The 25,610-nt window shown below is 34.2% G+C and overlaps 12 protein-coding genes and 4 pseudogenes across 16 annotated transcripts, besides 5 other annotated features; 13 read left to right on the forward strand and 3 right to left on the reverse strand.

Annotated features, from left to right (window-relative positions):
* Nucleotides 1-3,801: part of a mobile genetic element that runs on past the window's edge.
* On the forward strand, nucleotides 349-782 carry TVAGG3_0835080 (annotated as a pseudogene). Its single transcript has one exon. A coding segment is annotated over exon 1 (434 nt).
* Nucleotides 2,413-2,871, forward strand: TVAGG3_0835090 (repellent protein 1 family; the record flags this gene model as incomplete). The annotated part of the gene is made up of 1 exon (XM_051248629.1): nucleotides 2,413-2,871. The coding sequence occupies one exon, from the start codon at nucleotides 2,413-2,415 to the stop codon at nucleotides 2,869-2,871; it is 459 nt and encodes a 152-aa protein (XP_051084104.1).
* TVAGG3_0835100 (uncharacterized protein) lies at nucleotides 2,919-3,155 on the forward strand (the record flags this gene model as incomplete). Its single annotated transcript, XM_051248630.1, has 1 exon — nucleotides 2,919-3,155. One exon carries the CDS (start codon nucleotides 2,919-2,921, stop codon nucleotides 3,153-3,155), a length of 237 nt encoding a protein of 78 aa, XP_051084105.1.
* Nucleotides 3,802-3,999: 198 nt separating the features above from the next.
* Nucleotides 4,000-4,126: a mobile genetic element.
* Nucleotides 4,127-4,395: 269 nt separating this feature from the next.
* Nucleotides 4,396-23,281: a mobile genetic element.
* On the forward strand, nucleotides 6,724-7,496 carry TVAGG3_0835130 (annotated as a pseudogene). The gene has a single exon. A coding segment is annotated over exon 1 (773 nt).
* TVAGG3_0835140 (uncharacterized protein) lies at nucleotides 7,998-8,329 on the forward strand (the record flags this gene model as incomplete). The annotated part of the gene is made up of 1 exon (XM_051248631.1): nucleotides 7,998-8,329. A coding segment is annotated over one exon (332 nt), but the record flags the coding sequence as incomplete, so codon positions are not given.
* Nucleotides 8,866-9,642, reverse strand: TVAGG3_0835150 (uncharacterized protein; the record flags this gene model as incomplete). The annotated part of the gene is made up of 1 exon (XM_051248632.1): nucleotides 8,866-9,642. One exon carries the CDS (start codon nucleotides 9,640-9,642, stop codon nucleotides 8,866-8,868), a length of 777 nt encoding a protein of 258 aa, XP_051084107.1.
* On the forward strand, nucleotides 9,660-10,429 carry TVAGG3_0835160 (organellar and viral DNA polymerase type B; the record flags this gene model as incomplete). The annotated part of the gene is made up of 1 exon (XM_051248633.1): nucleotides 9,660-10,429. A coding segment is annotated over one exon (770 nt), but the record flags the coding sequence as incomplete, so codon positions are not given.
* On the forward strand, nucleotides 10,968-11,933 carry TVAGG3_0835170 (keratin-associated protein family; the record flags this gene model as incomplete). The annotated part of the gene is made up of 1 exon (XM_051248634.1): nucleotides 10,968-11,933. A coding segment is annotated over one exon (966 nt), but the record flags the coding sequence as incomplete, so codon positions are not given.
* Nucleotides 12,837-13,187, forward strand: TVAGG3_0835180 (integrase core domain containing protein family; the record flags this gene model as incomplete). The annotated part of the gene is made up of 1 exon (XM_051248635.1): nucleotides 12,837-13,187. One exon carries the CDS (start codon nucleotides 12,837-12,839, stop codon nucleotides 13,185-13,187), a length of 351 nt encoding a protein of 116 aa, XP_051084110.1.
* On the forward strand, nucleotides 13,656-13,964 carry TVAGG3_0835190 (uncharacterized protein; the record flags this gene model as incomplete). The annotated part of the gene is made up of 1 exon (XM_051248636.1): nucleotides 13,656-13,964. One exon carries the CDS (start codon nucleotides 13,656-13,658, stop codon nucleotides 13,962-13,964), a length of 309 nt encoding a protein of 102 aa, XP_051084111.1.
* Nucleotides 14,254-14,727, reverse strand: TVAGG3_0835200 (uncharacterized protein; the record flags this gene model as incomplete). The annotated part of the gene is made up of 1 exon (XM_051248637.1): nucleotides 14,254-14,727. One exon carries the CDS (start codon nucleotides 14,725-14,727, stop codon nucleotides 14,254-14,256), a length of 474 nt encoding a protein of 157 aa, XP_051084112.1.
* Nucleotides 15,641-16,822, forward strand: TVAGG3_0835210 (annotated as a pseudogene). The gene has a single exon. A coding segment is annotated over exon 1 (1,182 nt).
* TVAGG3_0835220 lies at nucleotides 17,298-18,300 on the forward strand (annotated as a pseudogene). The gene has a single exon. A coding segment is annotated over exon 1 (1,003 nt).
* Nucleotides 18,319-18,594, forward strand: TVAGG3_0835230 (organellar and viral DNA polymerase type B; the record flags this gene model as incomplete). Its single annotated transcript, XM_051248638.1, has 1 exon — nucleotides 18,319-18,594. One exon carries the CDS (start codon nucleotides 18,319-18,321, stop codon nucleotides 18,592-18,594), a length of 276 nt encoding a protein of 91 aa, XP_051084113.1.
* On the forward strand, nucleotides 21,887-22,345 carry TVAGG3_0835240 (uncharacterized protein; the record flags this gene model as incomplete). Its single annotated transcript, XM_001303282.1, has 1 exon — nucleotides 21,887-22,345. One exon carries the CDS (start codon nucleotides 21,887-21,889, stop codon nucleotides 22,343-22,345), a length of 459 nt encoding a protein of 152 aa, XP_001303283.1.
* Nucleotides 23,282-23,379: 98 nt separating the features above from the next.
* TVAGG3_0835250 (2-5A-dependent ribonuclease family) lies at nucleotides 23,380-24,218 on the reverse strand (the record flags this gene model as incomplete). Its single annotated transcript, XM_001303280.2, has 1 exon — nucleotides 23,380-24,048. One exon carries the CDS (start codon nucleotides 24,046-24,048, stop codon nucleotides 23,380-23,382), a length of 669 nt encoding a protein of 222 aa, XP_001303281.1.
* A 127-nt stretch (nucleotides 24,219-24,345) lies between these two features.
* Nucleotides 24,346-25,386: a mobile genetic element.
* Nucleotides 25,386-25,610: part of a mobile genetic element that runs on past the window's edge.

Below are 25,610 nucleotides of genomic sequence, written 5' to 3' on the forward strand. Positions count from 1 at the left end.
TTAAAAGGTATTTGTCTATACATTTAATTCGGATAAAAATAAACCATTTACTCTTTCTTTGCTTCAGCTTCTTTAGCTTTTGCTTCTTCTCTAGCTTTTTTCGCCAGCAAACGTGGGTTCTTCTGTCTTCCAGCAGCTAATGCAGCTAGTTGTTTTTCACTAAGTTTTCTCTTTGGTCTCTCTGGCTTTTGTTCTTGTTTTTTGTTCCTTCAGTTCGGATAAAATTTGCTCGCGAATTTCTTTCTTCAATGCTTCAACATCTATGACACCTTGGGTCTTGTCCGTAGGGCTTGTCTGAGTCATTTGACTGCAGATAAAAAACTAAATTAAAACTTTAACCGATGTAAAATGAGCTTGTCAAAATCAGAGCGAGAGTCTATTATATTAAATGACGCAAGAGGAATACAACATCCTTTCTATTACGTAAGTCAGAGTAAAGATGGTAAAATATACGTAAGAAAAAGAAAGGTACCATTAGCGAATGCAGAGAGCGACAACATTAAGGTGCATGGCAAGGGTGAAGTCCACGAAGCCCATATAAAACCTTCTGTTCAAACTGAAAAGTCAATAGAACCAGAAGAAAAGAAGCCAGATGTACTTTCAATAACGAACCAAGAGCTTATTGCAAAGTTCGTGAATTTCATTGAAAAACAAACCGAGTCAAAGAACCCTGACCGCCAGTGAAAGAAGTTGAGACAAAAGAGAATGTACAGTTCATTGAAAATGTCAAGAAACAACTTCCACCACGAATACCAAGAAGAAGAGTGAGAATAATGAAGTAAATAGATATTTTTATCTGAAGTAAATACATGCAGAACGAACAGCTAAACGAATTTACTCCAGCAGAGCATATTCATCAGATTCGCTCATATTTCGATATCATAGACAATGCAGTTCAAATTGGTGACACTAATAGAAAATATTCTGACGCAAAGATTCCATCACAACCTGGAACTGCTAAAGATAACACATGGGTAACATTCAATCTCTCACCTCCTGGTGAAAATATGTTGGACCTTTACAATACATTCATTACGTATAAAATGGAAGGTCAATTTATTGCAGATAAAGAAATTGGTTCAGGTTCCAATAAAACAAACCCACCAGGATTTTGGATTGGTTTCGATGACGCTTTCTATGCAGTTGCTGGATATCAAATCCTTGCAAATGGTCATATCGTATATTCTCAAGACAACGCAAGAGAAGAAGCATATATAACTTCAAACTCACAAACTACCGAACAAATAAAGAAAGTAGATGTTTTCTCAAAGACTCGACATGAAGATGTATGGAGTCATTCGGGAACATGCAGAACAGGACAAATTGTTAGTGGTCCAATTACAGCAGGAAAATCATTTGATTTTAAGCTTCGTTTAAGAATTCCTGTTGAAGATTCCTTCCATTAGAAGCTATTCGATTTATTCCAGCTTTTGCAGGAAACATTCAGCTTAAAGTAAAGTTCAGTAGCGACGCCTTACAATGCACATCTATATCTGTAAATGATATCATTGCTTTCAATCCAACTCTTAAAGTTGCATTTGCTTCAGATTCAAATCCACCGACAAATAAATTTGTTCCATGGAATGAACCATTCACTATGATAACGAAGGCAATAGAAGCTAGTGGAACAGTTACTATTACAACTGTAACCCAGCAACTATTTCGAACAAAGATGGATTTAATGAATGTTTCATTCATCCAAAGTCATTCTCTTTAGACCCTAACATTTATACAGAACTTGTAGAACATTATACAAACGAGGCTTTATGTTTTCCTGTTAAAGTTATGGATTGGATTCCTATGGACGGTTCATTCTCAAAGAATACAGATAGTTCAAGTGCAACATTTACAGCAGCTTATACGCCTATTAATGTTAAAAGTATTTGGGCACTATTTAGAAAGAAAGACAACTATTATGTTAATTTTGAGAACCCTAAGTTTAAATATCTTCAGCTTTCCATGGGAGCTTATGGAAATATGCCTGCAGAACCTGAAAAATCATATGGACCTGTATTTTATGAAATGGTTGCGAACGCTTGCAATACAAACAATGATATGATAGGATTTAATGAAGATGTTATGAGGTCATTGGTGGATGATGGTAGTGTGGAACATAAATGGGATAGCTATGACAACACACATTTCTTATGTGGTTTTCCAACTGAAGTGGACTTTTGCTTCCAGCAAGGTCAAACATCTACTGCTCCAATAACATACAAATTGTCTGTTAAAGGACCTATTGAACTAGCAACTGAAAACGTACCAAAGCCACTTATTGGATTTATGAGGGATTGTTGCTTTGCAATACAAGTAAGACAGTCAGGCATACCAATAATAAGACTTGACGATTATAACTTAGCAACTGACGACAGTGAGGAATAAAGGATGAACGTTTATTTTTAAAGCTTATAAATGAGTTCTTCATCAAGCTCTCGTGAACCTTCACCATCTATGAAACAAACTTTACCAAACGATTATGGAGCACCTATTGAATATTTCTTACGAGCTGCACAATGGCAAAGAGCTGTCTCACCAAGGTTAGGTGTTCCACCAGCTCCTGTCAAAAATAGCATTTGGTCAAGTCCTTATATAAAATATGGTCTCCCACTAGGTTTGCTAGCTACAGCAGGAGCAGTAATGATGTTGAAAAGAAATAAAGCAAATGTTGTAAATAATACTGAAGTAGCTGAAGTTAAACAAACTCCAACACCTTCGCCAAAACCAACGCCTTCACAAACAACACCTTCAATGACTCCTGAACCTATGGAATTACAAACTCCTGTTCAAAAGTCAACTCCAAAACCGACTCCAACATTTAAACCAGAACCTACACCACAAATAAATCGTAAAACTCCTGCGTTTCCTTACTGAAAAATAACGTTATTTTTATTTAATATTAAAATTTTTATTTGATTGAAATGACGACTAAAGTCACTGAAGCAATGAAACAAAAGTTTTTGGTAGAATACATTAAATCAGGAACTATTCCAGAAGGTTTTTACATTCATACTATGAAGGATGGTAGAGTTCAGTTTAGAAAGATAAAGCAACCATTAGATAAAGAAGGAATTTTGAGAAAGATTAAACTTCATGAGGACAACATTGCTGAACTTAAGAAGAAGTTAGAAGAGTTGGAGAAAGGAAGAGAGTTATAAAGCAATGAATTCAACAGGGTGAAAAAAGAGGTGAAAAAAGAGGTGAGATCTCACCACTTCACCTAAATTTAAATGGATGTTTTCATACGTGTGAGAGTGGTGATATCATTAATTTTTAAGTTTATTTTTTATTTTATTTTATATAAATGACGAAAACTATTGAGATAACAAACTACAACGGTCATGAGTTCAAGAATTTGTTCTTCGTTCCTCGTGAAAATACATTCTATCAGATACGAGGGAGAAAGGGTAAAGTTAGTTTGAGCGTTTATGAAGGAATGAAGAATGGAAAGTTTATACAAGCATACGATACAAACGGTAAACGTGTTTCATTAGCTTTGTCAAAACTTACTAACATTCATTTTGACAGTGATTTTGACCTATATGAAGAGAAAGTGAGTCAGAAGATTATGAGCTGTTATGTGAAGCACAGCAATGGGAGGAGTTGCAATACTTTTGTAAGTGAGAACGTTTATTTTTACATTAATGAAGTCGTTTGTGGTTGGCGGTTTGTAAATATTTAAGGTTAAGTTAGTGTTGTCGTTTGTGTTGTAAAATATACGTTAATGGTTTCGTAAAGTGTCAAAACCGCTAAGTTGTGTAGGAGGCGCGCAGTGCCACAGTACACGACTTAGGTATACTAACTATTATAATAGAAATTTGCTATGACAGAAAGAATAAAACTATAGCAAAAAGAATTATTGTTATTTCGATGATATTTTGTAATATTCTTCGTTTACAAATGATTGGACATTGTATCTTGGGGAGATGTTGGATAATAAATTTAACGATTTCTTATTCAATTCTATTATATCATTGCTATCTTGAAGTGGAAAATTTTTCTTAAGAGTGCACTTACACCTGTATTACATGTCCTTCGATTCAGATGTTTAAGGTTAATTTTCAATGACACTTCGCACCATTTGTCAGAAATTTGAATTAAAGTCAGATACGCGTAAGTGCACCCTTAAGAACATTTGTCATTACAAGTATAAGTAAAGACACTCAAGATGCATTTTTGTCATTCAATAATCTATTCTCTCGCTATTGCAAACAATTTCAAATGTCGCATTCAATTTCTGTGTAATACAATATCATTCACTAGGATCAGTTTATTCATAACTTTACTCACTTTTCAACATATTTCTGTAAAGCAGGATAAATATGCTTCCAATACGTAACATCATTTATCATTTTCCTTTAGACAAGTGCGTTAATTTAGTTAGTATGGTTAAGTCGTGTACTGAGGCACTGCGCACCTACTTACCCATTATATGTGAATTCGACACTTTACAAAACCGTTAACGTATATTTTACAACACAAACGACAACACTAACTTAACCTTAAATATTTACAAAGCCGCCAACCACTTCACTAACGAACTCACTAATGTAAAAAATAAACGTTCTCACTATCGTTCTCACTAACGACTTCACTAATGTTCTCATAAATTTTCCTCAATATCTTCATCATCAGTGTTAACCCTATTGTAGTCATACTTGAAGCCATAAACTTTCTCTAACTTCTTAACGTACAATTTACATAACTTACCTTCGTCATCATATGGTTTAATGATATAACTATTTCTATCTTTATACACAGTCAATGAAAAGTCAACTGGTCTCGGATGTATTTGAAAGAACATGTTTATGCTCAGGAAGGAAGAATAAATGTTTAAATGTATGTTTGTTATACTGTGGAATTTCGAATGAGTTGCTTTTGTTCTGTCATTTACATCCAAATAAAAATTTTCAGTAAAATAAAAAATAAACTTAAAAATAAATGATATCACCACCCTCACACGTATGAAAACATAGCACAAAAATAAATTTAGGTGAAGTGGTGAGATCTCACCTGTTTTTTCACCTCTTTTTTCACCCTGTTGAATTCATTGCTTTATAACTCTCTTCCTTGGTTTCTTTTTAGTTGCTTTCTTCACGTCTGTCTCCAACTTGACTGTCTTTCTTCTTCGCCGTAATGATACCAGTTACTTCCACCAGTCAATGGGTCAAATGGTCTTTCGTAAGGGTTTCCATACATTCCATAGGGACCATACGGAAGAACTACTGGTGGAGAAGAAACATTTTCTTTAGTTCCATCGAATCTATTTAAATGCATTGTTTCACCTTTCATCTGGTCATTAAAGTCTTTTGCGTGTTTTGCAAACTCATCGTCCTTTCCTAAAGCATTTTCTGACTCAGTCGCAACCAAATTGGATGCTTTATTTATGAGCCCTATTTTATTTAATCTTAACTTCTTTGCAACCCAGCCTCCAATCTTCCCTTTATTTGCATCTAATGTCTTCGAAACCATTCCTCCACTCATTTTATTTACTGCGTCATAAGCTCCAAGTGCTTTTGCTCCAAATGCTAATGCTTTTGTTCCCATTGCGCCTAAAGCTGCCCAAGCTACCATTTACACCATATTAAAATCATCTCTCTTCAATATTATCTCATAAAGTTCTCGTTACTGGAGAAAGTCAATGAAACATAAGCGTTCTCACGGGCTTCGCCCTCACCGCTTTGCGGTCTATCTAACTTCTTTCTTTATATCATCTATACGCTTCAAAATGTCTGAACAATTGCTAACATCTTCTAAAACAGTTATTTCATCATGAATGACCTTCAAGAACAAGCTCATTTAATATGCTATTAAAATCATTTCAATAATGAGTCCATCCTTTCCGTCTTTGGGTAGCACAACATCTTTCATTGAAGAAGGTTCGACAAGTCTTATGTTAAACTTACTGACAAATTTGTTATACTATAATGCTTCGGCGGCGAATACATGTAGTTTGAAAGACATAATATAGATTCTTCAGCAAATTCACTTATACTGGATTTTATAACAATGTTCTCACGAGACCAAATACCACCAATTGACAATCTTGTAAGCAATCCTGCTGAACCTTCTACTGTAAATGTCGATGGTAACATTCCACGAAGGTCATCTATGACATCGTTGAGTCACTGTATTTAAATATTTTCTTAAAGCAATCGTCATTATCTAACCATGCAATAGCTTTGAAGTTTTCATTCGAATTACATCTGCTTCATTAAATGTAAAACCGACTTCTTTGCAGAGACGACTTTAAAATCTATTGAGTTTGTTTCAAAATTATATGCTATGGTAACTTCTGAAGGTAATGGATGTCCTTCCGCAGTCAGTTGTTCTCTCACTACCATTTGAAGCTTTGTGTTAAAAACTTTCATGTCATCTCCTGTATCTAAGTTCACATACACAGCAACAGGGAAACTATCTTGCTTCTTTGTTTTCATCATTATATCTTAAAACATTAAAGTTCTTCAATAATATTGTTCTTCCTGCTGGAATACTTCGAACCTGTCTGATTTCAATAGCTTTCTCACCTCCTACATACTTACCCAGTGTCTTGGATATTCATAAGTATACTGACTTTCTTGAATTTTGGTGGTTTCATCATAACATGTTCATAGTATATCTTTATACTCTTGTCAGTTAGACTCGGTGCTATGTTCTGAATATTTCTGACTTGCATTTTTAATGGAGATAAAAATGAAGCATTTAATACATGACGTAGATGAAGACATGAATGAAAGCAGTGAAAACTCAACAGTTCTCCTCATTCTTCCTTTCAGTAAGGACTATGAGTTCTGTTCAAATGGCGTTTATTTCTATTGTGGAAAGATGGGTTCAGGTAAGACATTTAATTTAATTCGTCATATACTCATACGAACGTTTAGGAAATGATCATATTATGACCAAATCATTATATCAGCAACTTCAGACTCTATGGATTCAACAGCGAAAACATTTATGTCAAAAGTTCAAGCCTCTATCGTTAAAGTTCCAGACAGTGAACTCATTGAATTTCTTCAACGTTACATTCGACGTAAGAGAAAATATTATGCCATCGTTGAATTTATACAGTCAGGAATGCAAAAGACTTCTGAGGAGATGAAAAGAATTATTGACAAACACCACTTACGTCAATACTCAGGAGTTTACGATATGAAACGACTTACAAACTACATTCTTATCAAAACTTTCAAAATACCCCTTCAAAAAAGTATCCTTCAAACACTCTGCTCGTTTGCGACGACTTCGCTGGTAAAGGTTTAGTGTCAAAACCAGACTCACCATTAGCTAACATCATTACTAAAGTCAGACATTACCACTTAACTGTAGCAATACTTATGCAAACATGGAGGTTTTTAGCTTAAACATAAAACGTCTCATAACTGACTTCGTTATCTTTCAAGGTTTCTCACGTTATGATATTGAACTCATTTGGAAACAGTCAGGTATAACATTACCTTTTGAAGAAATTTGGGAAGCATATAAGTCTCTCATCTCTCCTCGTTCATACCTTGAGATTCATATCATGACTAATACCATTAAAGTCAAAAATATTCCATGGGAACGACCAACATTATTTTAAAGCTTAACCTTCAATTGACTGATGGTAAACAAATTCCATGCATCTCTGTCGCCATTTCTGTTAATATTTTTGCTGTCATTCATATCATCCACTTCCCATCCGTTAGCTTTTGAGGATATGGGTTAGAATAGCTGTTCTTAAATGAAGGCTTTTCACCTTTTAGCGCATAAACTCTATAACTTTCTGCATACTTTATGTTTGAACCTCCTGAGCATCATTGACATAAATTTTTATAGGCTTCCACCCTTTGTTCATGTTCCTGCTTCTTCCCTTAGCTCTTTTGTTCAGTAGTTCTACATCTTTATACACAGCACCTGTCTCAGTGAATTCAACAATATTTTCATTCGTTAGCTTTACATTCAAACCCTTGTCGAGTATATTGTTCATTTCATACATATAAAAGGTTTTTATTCTATATGAAATGAGAAGCAAATCCATCTTAGCTGGTGCCGTTAATGTTCCAATTGAACCAACATCAAATGTTGACTCACGAACGACAAACAATATTGTCATAAAGAACTATAGTTCAGAGTGTTTGAAAGAAAAAGAACCAGAGCTGAAATCCGTGAATTTAAACACAGCTTCAAACGCTAACGCTACATCAGATGTTAAGTTAGAGTATCCACCACTGGACCAAATTCTTTCAAGAGAAGCCAACGACAATCCTTACACAAATGTTCAAACAAATCCTTCAGATAACGTAGACCATTACCTTCTTCAGTTATACCAAACAATTTTACTCAAAGACGATAAGAAGCTTTTGACAAATCTTATAAGTAAGAACCAAATAATTCTAACAAAGGAGGACCTTGAAAATGTTATCTCACGAATAACAGGGAAACAATGTGTCATTGACTATCTCGACCCTGAAATCGAATGCTGTGGTCAAACTCCACTATTCATGAAAATAGGTAACATCCGCATCATTGAAACACCAGGAACTACAGGAGTTGAGTTTAAGTATAAATATTCGAATGAATATACAAAACTTTCAACAGAATATAAACTTTGTTTGAAATATGTTTTAGTAAATTAAAGCAGTCAGGACCTTCGGTCTTGGCGCTTTGCGCCGTCAGTCAAAAAATTTCAAGTTAGCAATTTGTAATATCTATCCAAAACTTCTTCAACACTATTGAACTCATCTTCATAATGCAAACCTAATCTTATTGACTTGGTGCAGTTTTCACTAACACAATATTTTTCTGTTCTCTTGACTGACATAACTAACTCATTTGTTTCATCAAACAGCAACAACCAAAGTTCATGACCTAATACATAACATTCATACTTTATATTTTTAGCTCTGAGTTCTCTTGTAAGCTGTTGCATTTAATATTTTCTAAAAAGTCAACTTCAACAGTCATTCGCACTGGTGCCTTCAGTTCTACAGGCTCTCCTTGAAAGTCAACAAGTCTGAATTGCATGTCTTTCAAATTATGAGGACTAATGCGAACCCATTTACCTAAATGAGTTGCTATGACAGGAACGTTTGGAATGAACATTGAATTGACTGCATAACAGAAGGATTTATATTCTACTGAACCTTTACTATTAACTCCTGAAATGCCTGTGACATTAGCTATTTTAGACTCAATGTATAAACAATTGCCATAACATACGTATGGAACAGATTTCATCTCAATCGTTTTGTCAACACTTTTCAAAGGAAATGTCATATGGTATGCTCCTAAAAGAAGTTGTACTCTATGACTCATTCGTGTTATCTTAAACTCCTTCGCATAACTGAACTTCAAAACTCCTGCAATAAGTTTAACATTCATTAAGTTTTCTTCGTTATCCTTGTTTATTGTAGTATTTATGAGAGCATTTAACACTCCAGCTAATGTTTCCATCTTATATTCTACATTATTGTGAAATCTTATTTCGTGCTTCTTTCCATCTATTTCAATCTCCATGAAATCTGTTTCATCTGTTATGACAAAAGTTGCGATAGTATTGAAGTCAACAACTCTGAAAGCAAGCGCTTCATTCTGAAGACCTAAGTTTGTTTGTAGCTTTACTGTCCCGTATTCGTTTGGGTCTGTACTTTGCAAATAGGACAACATTTTATTCTCATTAAAATATGACTATTGCTGCATATGCGTATGAAACAAATGAAGCAAGAAGAGCACATGAACTAGTAAACGAAAACTCAACTTTAACCATTGAAGGCAATGATTTAGTCATTGACGATGGAAAAACTAAAAAAGTCATTGATTTCGATACTTTTAACACGTATGACCCATTCATTACAATAAGTAAAGTTCCCATCATAAATGATGGAACGGTGCAATATATAAATTCTACAGTAGATGCCTCATTAGTGAAAGTATTAAATGTTCTCATTGAATTGTTAAAGAGCTTTCGATTTGACGACAACATTAAATGCCTAAAGAATTTAGTCATGAATGAGAAACAAATTCTCGGCGTTGCTGGTAGCAGTAATGATGTACACCTTATGACATTAGAATATTATAACGAACATAAAGATGAACTGAAAGGAGAGAAGGGTGACACCGGACCTCAAGGACCACAAGGAATACAAGGACCTCAAGGCGAAAACGGTTTGGATGGTGAAGATGGAAAGGATGGAAAAACTGCTAAATCATGGATATGGAACCTTATAAATACTGGCTTAAGAGCTGCTTCATATGGAGTTCTTCAATACCAAATCGGAAAGATATGGGCGGTACTTGGTGAAGAAGTTTTAAATGATGTTAAAAATGCTTTGAACTTCATTTCAAATGGTTCGGATACTATTAAAACTTTATCTGGTTGGATGCAAGAAACAAGGAGTCAAATAGATACTGTAAGACGTATAGCAAACAATGCACGTACGGGATTGGATACTTTACGAGAAGCACAAAATACACTAAAGGAAGCAAATGATATTCTTGGCTCAGTATCAGACATGCATGAAGATTGGCTTAAAGGTATTGACAAATCTTTAAAAAATCACAGTCAGTCTATTGCTGACTACAAGAAAAGTATAGATTTTTTACATAGTGCTATGGACGTACATGATGGAAGTATAAAGAACTTACTTAATGCTAACAATAACTTACCAGGAACTATTAAAGCATTTATAAAGTCCTTTGTAAAACCTGGTGCTCTAACATTTAGGTCTTTGAGAGCAAGAGCATTGAAGTCAAGAGATGCAGAAACTCCAACAGAACCTACAGAAGGAACTGAAACAACAGAAACTCCAGAAGAACCACCAAAACCAACAGCTAATGAAATATTGTTCGAATATTTTCCAAGGTACTCTGTTCTCATTGCATACATTCAAGAAATACTTAAGAAAGCAGACTTGACTTTAGGAGATGATGAAAGTTCTGTATATCTTTCGTTCCAGTTTCAAATAGCAGAACTTTTGAGACAGATATGCTTAATGTATGACAACATCTCTGATTTCACAAGATATGATGACGACCATGACCCCGAACACGGTGAAGAAGAAGTTTTACAAACATCCATTAAGACAGGAAAGGTTTTAACTCAAAGTCTCATTATTGACACCAAAGATGGCGAAGTGGACGTTCTTCAAGAGCTGAAGAAAAATACTTCTTCGGGAGGTGGTGGTAGGCATGAACTTGAAATAAATGAGATAGAAGAGAAATTAGCCGAAAAAGCAGATAAAAACCATGTTCATTATATAACTTCAGACGAACAGATTATAACGAACTACCATGGATATTTAACACAGGATGAACAAATAAGCACTGAAGATGTTAATGAAAGAAGATATAAATTCATTCGTGCTAAAGGTTATGACATAAGCTGTACTGTACAGTATGACACAGGTAAAGCACCAGAAGCATTTGGTTATAACAATGAAATTTATGCTTCATACTTCTTTGTTAACGGTGTATTAGTTGAACCAAGATTTACTTTGAGAGTTAAGGCAAAAATAACTTTTGAAGATGCTATTAAAAGTAAAGCCAGCAAAGATGAACTTGGAGCAATGAACAAAGTTTTGAAATCTCATAAACACAATATCTCCGATATAAATGAACTTCAAGCTACATTAAATAGTAAAGCTGACAAGAACCATACACATGAATCCTTCACTACTGTTAGAGCAGACGACATAATATTGAACTATACCCTTGGTTCAAGTGCACCTTTAGAGAATCCGAGTACAAGCGTAAAAGATACACTAAACTCCTTAAATAGTAAATGTATGAACATTGAAGGTCATGCCAGAAACTTTGAAACACATGAACTACCAGCAATGTTAGATAAGAAAGCTGACAAAGAACATACACATAAATCCTTCACTACTGTTAGAGCAGACGACATAATATTGAACTATGATTTGGGTTCAAGTGCACCTTTAGAGAATCCGAGTACAAGCGTAAAAGATACACTAAACAATTTAGATAACAGTTGCAGGAATATCGAAGATCATGCCAGAAACTTTGAAGCATATGAACTACCAACAATGTTAGATAAGAAAGCAGACAAAACAGAGCTTCAAACATTAAAGACTGAAATACTTCAAACATTATATCCTGTTGGTTCTTTATATACATCAATGAATTCAACAAATCCAGAAACAGTTTTAGGTTTTGGTACGTGGAAACAGATTGTAGACAAATTCTTATACTGTGCTAACTCTTCAAAGCAAACGGGGGTTCGAAGAAAATTAAAGAAGCAAACCTTCCACCGCACACTCATACAGGAACTACAAACACAACAGGTAGTCATTCACATTCAATAACAAAAAGAGGTTATAGAAATCTTGCAGCAGGTTCGGATAGACAGGGAATGCATAGATATGATATTTCAAGTGACCCAGTAGATTCAAGCGCAGGTATTTTCTGTGGAACCACAGGAAATCATTCACACACTTTCACAACAAATCCAACAGGCTCGGGTGCAGATTATATGCCACCATTTGTGACTATATTCGCATGGTACCGCGTTCAATGAACGCGCTTGAGCCTTGAATAAAATCTTTAACTTTACATAAATGAGCTTGAAAGAAGTATTCGAATAACATCCATGGAGGTCATTTAAGAAGTTCAATGAAGCTGCAAAGAGTTGGGGATTTACTAACAGAGCTGAAGTGAAAAGGTTCTTTGACAAAAATGTTGTACATCAAACAAAAATAAACCCTTACGACTACTTTTTACCAATTTACTCCAACACTCCTGACGCATACCAATTTGACACTCTCATTCAAAGCAGAAAAGGAGGACATAACCCATTCCTCATCTTCATTAATGTTAACACTCGTAAAGCATATGCATATCCAATGAAAAATAAAGGAACTCGTGAAGTGTTAAGAGTTTTACAAAAGTTTGTAGCAGAACATAGCCCAAGTACTTTAACATCAGACCAAGACAGTGCTTACCTCAGCAACGAAATCACAGAATTTCTCATTAAGCATAACATAACTCACTACACTACTGAAGACCATAACCATAACATACTCGGCATCATAAACCGCTTCATAAGAACGCTCAGAGATTTAAACCAAGAGCGAGACTTTACCGAAGAAACAATGAAACATTTTCTCGAAGTATATAATTCCTCAACACATTCTACAACAGGACATACACCAAATTCAATGACACAACAACAGTTAAAGTCCATGAAGCTATAAATGAAGAATACGAATACATACAATATAACAAACAACTTCGCCTCATTCGTTCGGTCAAAGACGATATGTACCAAATGCAAAGTATAATGAACGCTCTTCGTTCTACAAAGCAAGCATATCATTGGTTTGAAAACCAACAGACAAAAGAACTTTTAGAAGAATTTCCTCATATGATTGCTTCCCTCGGAAAACCGAGAGAAGAGATTCCGTACGAAAATCGCAAGAATTTGGCTCCTGGTTTGAAAGGTTATTATGTTCATAGACTTTTAGTAAACGCTGTAGCAATATGGGCTTCACCTCGTTATGCTTGTTATATTTTCATGATGTTAGATGAACTATATAAAGCAGAACGTGAGAGATGGAAAAAAACTTCAAGCAAAAGATGAAGTCATTGAATCCAAAGACAAAAGCATACAGAAAAGAATACCGCGTTCAGTACCAAAAGGAAAGGAAAAAGAGTTATAGTATATGATATATACTGAAGAGTTGGAGAAAGAAGAAGATAAAGATATGGTTATGTTGCATTTAGTCAGAAGAAACAACAAGAGCTTTTATGACTTAGCTAAAATATATAAATCTGACAGAAACTGGTTCTATCGTGAAAACTTACCGATTTCAATGACACCGAATGAGCAAATAAAGGAAATTGTCAAAAATACTCTTCCTCAAACACACTATGACATCAAAGGTTGCACAATACTTACATTCAAAGAAGACTTAACATTACTGAAGGAAAAAATAACAGAATATTTCGATAACTTCAAAGAGGAAGAATAAAAAAATCTAAGCTAATTTTATTTTTTTTATAAAATTTTATCTCATATGAAAGAACATGAATTTAGAATATTCGGAACTCATGACAGAAGAAGAGAACGAACAACATGTAAAAGATTATGCAAAATTTCTGAAGACATACAAAGCATTTAAACAATATCTAAATGCTTCTAAAGATTATGCAAAATTTCTGAAGGTATATAAAGCTTATGAAAAAGCGTATGAAAAGTTTATACATTGGGGAATTGTTGTAAAATATCGATATGAAGACTAACCAAAAATATATTTTTGCTTAAATAGCTTCAGGGTCTATTTCTTCAACCATTTCACTTCCTTCGTCAATGTCAATAGAAGCTTCTTCAACCTTTGGTAAGAATTTCTGTATAACATCTTTGTTCGTTATTGTCTTCAGAGATGAAGGATAATATTTCACATTTGTTTCACCCTTCTTATATTCTTTCTGTTCGGAAAGATTTAAAGCAATACTGAAGAAGTCAATATTAGAGTTCTTTATGACAGTATAATGAGTATCTTTGACATTCACGAAGAAACTCTTTTGTTTCAAAACTACTGCTAACTCTTGTGAAGTATAACGTTTGCGGTCAATGACGATAGCTAATGGTCTGACATACTGACCAAACTTAGATTCTTTCACAAACTTCTTGTTAAAGATAACATTAACATTTGAAGCATTATTGAACTCATTCTTGATGGCAGTAGCGAGAGCATTGTATGAAAAGAACTTGCAATCTTGCATGTGTTTCATTAAAATAAAAATATTAAATTATTTTGAAAAATAACTTTAAAAAATCTAATCTAATTTTTTCAAAAAATATTTTTTTATTTCCTACTAAAGATGTATCGGAAGTTGTCTAAGTTAGAACACTCGGAAATAAAACAACTTCTTACAGAAGCTAACATAGATGTAGCAAAACATTACGCAACAAACAAAAAAGCACTCGCTGACATCCTCAATGACTATAATGGTGCAATAAGTTATGATAGAATTCATGAGTTCATAAAGCCGCAACGCGGCGAGGACGAAGTCCATGCAAGAGCATTTCCTTTAAATGACGTTGCTATTGACTTATATCATAGACGTTCAGTACCTCATGAAGTAAGAAGAGAAATGTTTGACATAACAAATGCAAACGTTGGTGAAACAAGAAGAAGAGACGACACACTGAAACAACAGAGAAGAGAGATGTTTAAGAGCGCTATAGAACAAGTTCGCAAAGCTAACGATGTCATTCGTTCCATTGACGACAAACCAAAAGAAGGTGAGAGATGGTTAAAGAAAGATGAAGAGAATAGGAAGAGAAATGTGAAGTCAGGCAATAGACTCATTGACTTTAACATCGAAGCTTTAGATGAACCAAACAGAGACTACTTACACAAACATTTCGGTAAGGTTTTCATGAGACTCTTAGAGAAATTAAAATAAACTCACAACAAGATGGATGGTATGTTATAAACTTGGTGGAAAGTATGAATGTTCTACGTTAAACCTCAATAATATTGGAACATTACTACATCAGCTCTTGAAGGAGAACTTTATATCAGAGATAGAAGCAAATGCTGCAGGTATTGTTGAAATGCACTATGACTTCTTCTTGACAAACATAAAGAATCTTACTGAAATAAAGATGTATGATTTAACAGAATATGAAGGCTTAACGATGTCAGATGTAAAGAAAGGCAAACCAAAAAAGAGACCATATAGAGATGAAAGCACACTGACAAATGACCAGAAAGCCATTTTGGAAGCTCTTAAGCAAACAGGAAACCCAGCACTTATAGAAAGCTTTTGGAAAGATAATGGTGAAAAGAAGTTTTATAAGAAGAGAAGCGGTCAGTTCTGGAAGTATCTTTGCACATTACCTATAAATCTTGAACGCTACCAAATCTTCAATGAACTGAACAAAAGAACTGCAACACTTATGACAGAAGACAATTGTTTCGTTTATGCTTGCATTCAGGCTGGAGTAATGAAGAAACTATTGACCACATGAGAGAAGTCATTCGTGTTAGAGACTTTCCTCAAAGTAAAGTACAAGAAATTTCTGACGCAACAGGTATAGCATTTAATGTTACCATTGGTTACTTCAATGACTCAAGACATAATGAAATAAAGAGATACATACCAAAAGAATGTAAAACTATTCGAACTATTGACTTACTTCTTGTTGAAGACCACTACATGCTAAATGAAAGATTACCAATGACAACATATTTCATTCGCAACTATATAGAAATCTTGAAGGAGTGTGGTGGAATGAACATTGAGAAACAAATGAAGATTTATACAAAGAGAAAGAACAAATATGTAGTTCGTTATGATAGAACAACACCACTATGGGATGTTATGAAAACATTGTGGGAGTGCAAATATTTCGAACCTATTTCTTATGGAGAACTTTTCACATATACGACTGACTTATATAAACAGAACCTTGCACCATTTAAAGATTTGACATATGCTCCAAAGTTTTGTGTACAACTGAAGAAGAAAGCCGAGTCAAAAGAAGTAAATAAAAATAAGTGCAAGTTCATTCCTGAGCACGTTTTCTTTGCTGACTTTGAGTGTAGCACAGACGGCTTTCATAAAGCTTTTAACATCTGTTATGACAGTGAAGATGGTTCAGTGAGTGAAAGCATTTGGGGTCAGAACTGTGCAACAGAATTTTTGGAACGACTTCCTGACAAGAGTTTAATATATTTCCATAACCTCAGTTATGATATAAACTTCATCTTAAGACACATGACAGAAGTGAAAGGAACTCCCATCATTAAAGGTTCACGAACAATGCAAATAACTGGCTTATATAAAGGAAGGGCAATTATTATAAAAGACTCTTACAGTGTTATAAATAAGAAACTTAAACTATTTCCTGCTATGTTTAACTTACAAACAGGACCGAAAGAAGTATTTCCATATAACTACTACAGCAGTGTTTTGTTAGCAAATGACAACAGAACTGGTGTCATTTCTGAAGCATGTAAGTTTATCCGGGATGCAGATACATTCATGAAAAACATAGATTCCATCAAAGGTTGCAGAATAGATGAAAACCACTTCGACTTAGAAAAGTATAGCACATTTTATTGCAAACAAGATGTAAGAATTTTAAGAGAAGGTTTTGTTAAGTTCCGCAATGACATATTGAAAGAATTTGATTTAAACGTTTATGACTACGTTAGTATTTGTTCAATTGCTAACAAATTATTTGAGAACAGAGTGTACTTCCCGAATGGAAATTTATATGACCTCTCAAATAAACCAAGAGAATTTATTTCACGCTGTATTCAAGGTGGAAGATGTATGTGTCAGATAACATTAAACAAAAGAGCGAAAAGAAACTCATTGCTGACTTCGACGCTGTTTCATTATATCCATCAGCTATAGCAAGACTTTATACTTTAGAAGGTATTCCAAAGGTTATGAAGAAAGAAATGTTAAGCACAGAGTATCTCATGAGACATTTATTCGATGACGACCAACAGGAACCCATTGGTGAAAAGTTTATGTCTGGCTTCTTTGTTCTCATTAAGATAACAGAGATTGGAATACATAGACACTTTCCTTTAATAGTTTGTGACCCTGAACTAAATCCAGAACTTAACGTTCCCAGAAGTTCAAACACTTGCTGTTTAATGTATGTTGACCATATAACATTACAAGACCTCATAAAATATCAAGGTGTCAAATGTGAAGTGTTGCAAGGATACTATTACGATGGAAACAGAGATATTAGAATAAGAGATGAAGTAAAGAAGTTGTTTGAGTTAAGGTTAAAGTATAAGAAAGAAGGAAATCCTTTGCAAGAAAATATAAAGCTCATTCTGAACAGTATTTATGGCAAAACTATTCTATCTCCTATTGAGTCAAAAATAACCATAGTAAATGACAAAGATGCTATAAGATATGCCATCAGAAACTACAACCATATAGTGAAGTTCGAAGGTTTGGATGGTTCAGATAAAACTATTTTCAAGCTAACGAAAAGCATTTGCAGACACTTTAACTTCTGTCCACTTGGTGTTAACATTCTGTCTATGTCGAAGAGAATAATGTGTGAAGTATTCTGTACTGCTGAAGACTTAGGAATGGACATCTTTTATAGCGATACGGACAGTATGCATCTCTACAATGAAGATATCCCTCGTTTAGCTGAAGAGTTTGAGAAACGTTATGGAAGAGTTCTCATTGGTAAAAAACCTTGGTCAATTTCATAGCGACTTTGCAGAAATCACACCTGGAAAACAAAGTTTAGCATACAAGTCAATATTTTGTGGAAAGAAGACTTACATAGACTTACTCACGAATGATTTAAATGAAGTTGCATTTCACTGCAGAATGAAAGGCGTGAAGCAAGATGTTATTGCTTTAACCGCTAATGAAATGTTTCCTGACTCTGTTCAGTGTTTCTATGATGAAGATAAAGGTTTAATGGTTCCGCAAGGAACATATGACAAAGACTCTGAGTTCAGTTTAATGAAACTTTACAAAGCACTTTATGACGGTCAAGAGATTGGATTTGACTTATGTAAGTCATGTCAACCTTGCTTTGAAGAGAAGTTTAACTTCTCAATAACGACTAAAACAAGCTTTATTCGTAAGTTGAAGTTCTGAGGTCATTTATTTTTGTCAGCAATGAGGTCATTCGTGATAAAAATAAAACTAGCGGCAAGGGCGAAGCCCATGTGGTCATTTACAATACTGCAATGGTAGAGTTTAAGAGTTGTGCTTCAATGTAGAGACAGTCCTTATGGTCTGGAGGTAAGAACACTGGGCAGTTATGGTCATGAGTGGAGAAATGTCTATCCAAAACTCACGATTGAAGCCAGTTAATTTATAGTATTTAGGGTTAGCAGTGGTGAAGTTCTTGTATGACCAATGAACTCATTTCAACTCCCTTACTTAAGTTTGAATATAATATAGCTTGCTTTCTATCCAAATGCAGGTGTTACAATCTTTGAAAATTCATTTTCTCGGAAGCATTGCATCATAATTGAAAACATTCTTGAAATCATCACTTGGTTCAGGATTTGAAATCTTATACGTAATGGATTTTCTTTCTTTTTAGCGACTTCATTGAATGGTGAGAATACAATGAATTGACAGTCATGTTCCATCTTCATTTTCAAATTCATAATGAAAGCTATAAGTCTTCTACTACCTTCTTCTTTCAGTTGTGCAAGAAACTCACGTAAAGGCTGTAAAGTTTGTACTTCAATGTTAAACTTTTTCGAAATTTTCATTAAATGAATCATACATTGCCAACGTTGTATCGTCTTTAAAGTATTTGTATATGTGAATGTTTTGGGCGCTTAAAGACTGTTCGTCATTTTCTATCTCGACTTGAAGTATAAGTCAACCTTTCTGAAAGCACGTGTTATATACATGTTATGCCAATGTACTTCTCTTCATTTATGTTCACAATCCAGTCTGTTGGAAACTTAAACGTTACTCTGTTCCCCTTTATTTTGACGTCAGGGTTTTCACTACTGAACGCAACAGATAAAGGTATTTGTCTATACATTTAATTCGGATAAAAATAAACCATTTACTCTTTCTTTGCTTCAGCTTCTTTAGCTTTTGCTTCAGCTTCTTCTCTAGCTTTCTTCGCCAGCAAACGTGGGTTCTTTTGTCTTCCAGCAGCTAATGCAGCAAGTTGTTTTTCACTAAGTTTTCTCTTTGGTCTCTCTGGCTTTGTTCTTGTTTTGTTCCTTCAGTTCGGATAAAATTTGCTCACGAATTTCTTTCTTCAATGCTTCAACATCTATGACCCCTTGGTCTTGTCCGTAGGCTTGTCTGAGTCATTTGACTGCAGATAAAAAACAAAATTAAAACTTTAACCGATGTAAAATGAGCTTGTCAAAATCAGAGCGAGAGTCTATTATATTAAATGACGCAAGAGGAATACAACATCCTTTCTATTACGTAAGTCAGAGTAAAGATGGAAAATATACGTAAGAAAAAGAAAGGTTCCATTAGCGAATGCAGAAAGCGACAACATTAAGGTGTATGGCAAGGGTGAAGTCCACGAAGCCCATTAACCTTCTATCAAACTGAAAAGTCAATAGAACCAGAAGAAAAGAAGCCAGATGTACTTTCAATAACGAACCAAGAGCTTATTGCAAAGTTCGTGAATTTCATTGAAAAACAAACCGAGTCAAAGAATCCCTGACCCGCCAGTGAAAGAAGTTGAGACAAAAGAGAATGTACAGTTCATTGAAAATGTCAAGAAACAACTTCCACCACGAATGCCAAGAAGAAGAGTGAGAATAATGAAGTAAATAGATATTTTTATCTGAAGTAAATACATGCAGAACGAACAGCTAAACGAATTTACTCCAGCAGAGCATATTCATCAGATTCGCTCATATTTCGATATCATAGACAATGCAGTTCAAATTGGTGACACTAATAGAAAATATTCTGACGCAAAGATTCCATCACAACCTGGAACTGCTAAAGATAACACATGGTAACATTCAATCTCTCACCTCCTGGTGAAAATATGTTGGACCTTTACAATACATTCATTACGTATAAAAGGAAGGTCAATTTATTGTAGATAAAGAAATTGGTTCAGGTTCCAATAAAACAAACCCACCAGGATTTTGGATTGGTTTCGATGACGCTTTCTATGCAGTTGCTGGATATCAAATCCTTGCAAATGGTCGTATCGTATATTCTCAAGACAACGCAAGAGAAAGAAGCATATATAACTTCAAACTCACAAACTACCGAACAAATAAAGAAAGTAGATGTTTTCTCAAAGACTCGACATGAAGATGTATGGAGTCATTCGGGAACATGCAGAACAGGACAAATTGTTAGTGGTCCAATTACAGCAGGAAAATCATTTGATTTTAAGCTTCGTTTAAGAATTCCTGTTAGAAGATTCCTTCCATTAGAAGCTATTCGATTTATTCCAGCTTTTGCAGGAAACATTCAGCTTAAAGTAAAGTTCAGTAGCGACGCCTTACAATGCACATCTATATCTGTAAATGATATCATTGCTTTCAATCCAACTCTTAAAGTTGCATTTGCTTCAGATTCAAATCCACCGACAAATAAATTTGTTCCATGGAATGAACCATTCACTATGATAACGAAGGCAGTAGAAGCTAGTGGAACAGTTACTATTACAACTGTAACCAGCAACTATTTCGAACAAAGATGGATTTTAATGAATGTTTCATTCATCCAAAGTCATTCTCTTTAGACCCTAACATTTATACAGAACTTGTAGAACATTATACAAACGAGCTTTATGTTTTCCTGTTAAAGTTATGGATTGGATTCCTATGGACGGTTCATTCTCAAAGAATACAGATAGTTCAAGTGCAACATTTACAGCAGCTTATACGCCTATTAATGTTAAAAGTATTTGGGCACTATTTAGAAAGAAAGACAACTATTATGTTAATTTTGAGAACCCTAAGTTTAAATATCTTCAGCTTTCCATGGGAGCTTATGGAAATATGCCTGCAGAACCCGAAAAATCATATGGACCTGTATTTTATGAAATGGTTGCGAACGCTTGCAATACAAACAATGATATGATAGGATTAATGAAGATGTTATGAGGTCATTGGTGGATGATGGTAGTGTGAACATAAATGGGATAGCTATGACAACACACATTTCTTATGTGGTTTTCCAACAGAAGTGGACTTTTGCTTCCAGCAAGGTCAAACATCTACTGCTCCAATAACATACAAATTGTCTGTTAAAGGACCTATTGAACTAGCAACTGAAAATGTACCAAAGCCACTTATTGGATTTATGAGGGATTGTTGCTTTGCCATTCAGGTGCGTGCTAATGAATCCCAATAATAAGATTAGATGACTATAACTTAGCTGCGGACGACAGTGAGGAATAAAGGATGAACGTTTATTTTAAAGCTTATAAATGAGTTCTTCATCAAGCTCTCGTGAACCTTCACCATCTATGAAACAAACTTTACCAAACGATTATGGAGCACCTATTGAATATTTCTTACGAGCTGCACAATGGCAAAGAGCAGTCTCACCAAGGTTAGGTGTTCCACCAGCTCCTGTCAAAAATAGCATTTGGTCAAGTCCTTATATAAAATATGGTCTCCCACTAGGTTTGCTAGCTACAGCAGGAGCAGTTATGATGTTGAAAAGAAATAAAGCAAATGTTGTAAATAATACTGAAGTAGCTGAAGTTAAACAAACTCCAACACCTTCGCCAAAACCAACGCCTTCACAAGCAAAACCTTCAATGACTCCTGAACCTATGGAAGTACAAACTCCTGTTCAAAAGTCAACTCCTAAACCGACTCCAACATTTAAACCAGAACCTACTCCTCAAATAAATCGTAAAACTCCTGCGTTTCCTTATTGAAAAAATAACGTTATTTTTATTTAATATTAAAATTTTTATTGATTGAAATGACAAATAAAGTCACTGAAGCAATGAAACAAAAGTTTTTGGTAGAATACATTAAATCAGGAATTCCAGAAGGTTTTTACATTCATACTATGAAGGATGGTAGAGTTCAGTTTAGAAAGATAAAGCAACCATTAGATAAAGAAGGAATTTTGAGAAAGATTAAACTTCATGAGGACAACATTGCTGAACTTAAGAAGAAGTTAGAAGAGTTGGAGAAAGGAAGAGAGTTATAAAGCAATGAATTCAACAGGGTGAAAAACCGGGTGAAAAAACAGGTGAGATCTCACCACTTCACCTAAATTTATTTTTGTGCTATGTTTTCCTACGTGTGAGGGTGGTGATATCATTTATTTTTAAGTTTATTTTTTATTTTACTGAAAATTTTTATTTGGATGTAAATGACAGAACAAAAGCAACTCATTCGAATTCCACAGTATAACAAACATACATTTAAACATTTATTCTTCCTTCCTGAGCATAACATGTTCTTTCAAATACATCCGAGACCAGTTGACTTTTCATTGACTGTGTATAAAGATAGAAATAGTTATATCATTAAACCATATGATGACGAAGGTAAGTTATGTAAATTGTACGTTAAGAAGTTAGAGAAAGTTTATGGCTTCAAGTATGACTACAATAGGGTTAACACTGATGATGAAGATATTGAGGAAAATTTATGAGAACATTAGTGAAGTCGTTAGTGAGAATGATAGTGAGAACGTTTATTTTTTACATTAGTGAGTTCGTTAGTGAAGTGGTTGGCGGCTTTGTAAATATTTAAGGTTAAGTTAGTGTTGTCGTTTGTGTTGTAAAATATACGTTAACGGTTTTGTAAAGTGTCGAATTCACATATAATGGGTAAGTAGGTGCGCAGTGCCTCAGTACACGACTTAACCATACTAACTAATTTTTCAAGGATTTATTATTATCGTTTTTTATTATTAAAAATAATTTTTTTACAAACAAAAAAAAAATAAAAAAACTCATTTATTTAAAAGAAGATTAATAATATCTTCGTTCTTTGTCTGGAGTGCGACGTCTTTAGCTGTGTGTCCTTCGCTGTCAACAACACTCAAATCGAGATCTTCACGAGAAAGGAGAACTTTGACAACTTCGATTTTTTCGTTTTCAATAGCGTTGAAAATAGGAGTTCGCTTCATCAAGTTCTGACGGTTGACATCGACATTTTCGTGTTGAAGCAACTCTTCGACGAAACTAGTTGAGCCGCATTTAGCGGCAACATGGAGAGGTGTCCACTGGATTGAGTCGACGCAGTTCAAGTCAACGTCATCTCGATCGGCGAAAAGACGGATTAAGTCTGAGAAATCATTAGATGCAGCGATGTGAAGAGGTGTGAAACTAGAATCATCAGGAAGTTGTGGATTGACATCTTTGTCGTTCAGAAGACACTCAACGCACTGTTTGTGGTGGAGAAGAACTGCGTAATGAAGAGCACTGCGATTCTTCTTGTCGACGATGTTCTTCTCGATGCCTGGAAAACTCAAGAGAAGTTCTAAAGCTTCGAAATGTCCATCACGAGCTGCCCGGATCAATGCTGTACGTGATGAGTTGTTAGTGGCATTGACATCAATGGATGGATCAGAAAGAAGAAGTCGCAGAACACGTGTGTGACCATTAATTGCTCTCAACATAACACTTTAATTGTCAACATCTTCTTACAATTAAAGAATTCTGTAACAAATTCAATTTATTTGATTTATCAGATACTAATGTTTTAAAAAAGCATATTGTTTTGATCAATTTCATCTAATTCAATATTGCATTCTATTACTGCTACTAAACAATTCATTGTTTCGGCATATTCCATACAATTCGTATTTGTCAAAAAATTAAACATCAAATCCCAAATAGGATATAAATGATTTTTGTAGATACTAATTCTCGAAATTAATGTAGAGATGTTGGATATAAGACTAGTCATATATTAAGGGTGCACACGAGAGGATCATGTAAACTTCAGAATTTAGAACCTTATTTTTAGGCATTATCTTGGCTACCTATTTAGGCTCGAAAAGCAAAAAAATATCAAAAAATACAACTTGACTCCATTATGACCCTTTCATGGAGGTAGTTTTTATCCGCTAGTATTTTCCCTTTGAATCTCTTTACAATTCGAAATCAAATTCAAATCTCAGTAGAAGAAAGGAAGAATCGACTTACTACGGTTGTAATACGAATAAATACATATATTTAATTATTTTTATTTACATAATAATTGTTTGAAGCTCATATTCCATCAAAATTTTAAATAAAAACATTAAAATGTTGAAAATGTTCATATATTTTAATAGGGTTTTGGCACTTTATTGAGGAATTACTACATACATAGTCGAACTGAACTTGATATTTTGAAATTTAAATTATTTATCAAAATTAAAATTTAACTTGAAATTTATAATTATTTAGTCATATTTTGCATAATTCTAAGTAGATTTTGTAAAAAATCAAGAAAGAAAAATTTTAACGTGCTTTATTTTTTTTTTTTTAATAATACATATTATTATATAATTAACATATTCATAATGTTTCACCCTTTCAAAAATATAATCCTCCTCCTCTCAAATAAACGTACATACGGGTGGCCTCTTTTTTCAAAAAATTAAAATTTGAAATTTTGGGCTCAAATATTAGAGATTTTTTCAACCTTCAACGATATATGTTGTCTATATCAGACCTCCTTTCTTTTTGATACTTAACATTGTTCCTAAATCTTAGCCGTTAAGGCTGTTCTGAAAATATTTTTTTTTCGAAAAAATTCGAAAAAAAATTCTTAAAATTCAAAAATCCCTTAATTCCTGAGGATTTTGGAAAAAAGTTTTTACATGAACATGTGTATATTATATGAAGTATATTGATAAGGTAAAAATCAAATTTTATTGCATATTCATCGAGAAAATAAACTAACGAATCCCTCAAAATTGAGAGGGTAATCCTCCTCCTCTCAAATAAACGTACATACGGGTGCACCCAAAGGTACATTCACTAGGCGATAACAGTAAAATGGGATGAAAATAGGATAAATAGCATCCCTATATAGTGCCTAACAATATCTATACGGGCCAAAAAAAATTTGGCTAGAGATTTGGCGAGTTATAAAACTTAGAAAATTGAGAGGGATTTTTATTTTTGAATTTTTTTGGAAAGTTAAAATTGCGATTAAAAATTGATTTCCAGGAGAACTAAGCATCTCATC

The sequence above is a fragment of the Trichomonas vaginalis genome, chromosome VI (assembly GCF_026262505.1).
Source record: "Trichomonas vaginalis G3 chromosome VI, whole genome shotgun sequence".
In the NCBI taxonomy this organism is placed as follows: domain Eukaryota; phylum Parabasalia; order Trichomonadida; family Trichomonadidae; genus Trichomonas; species Trichomonas vaginalis.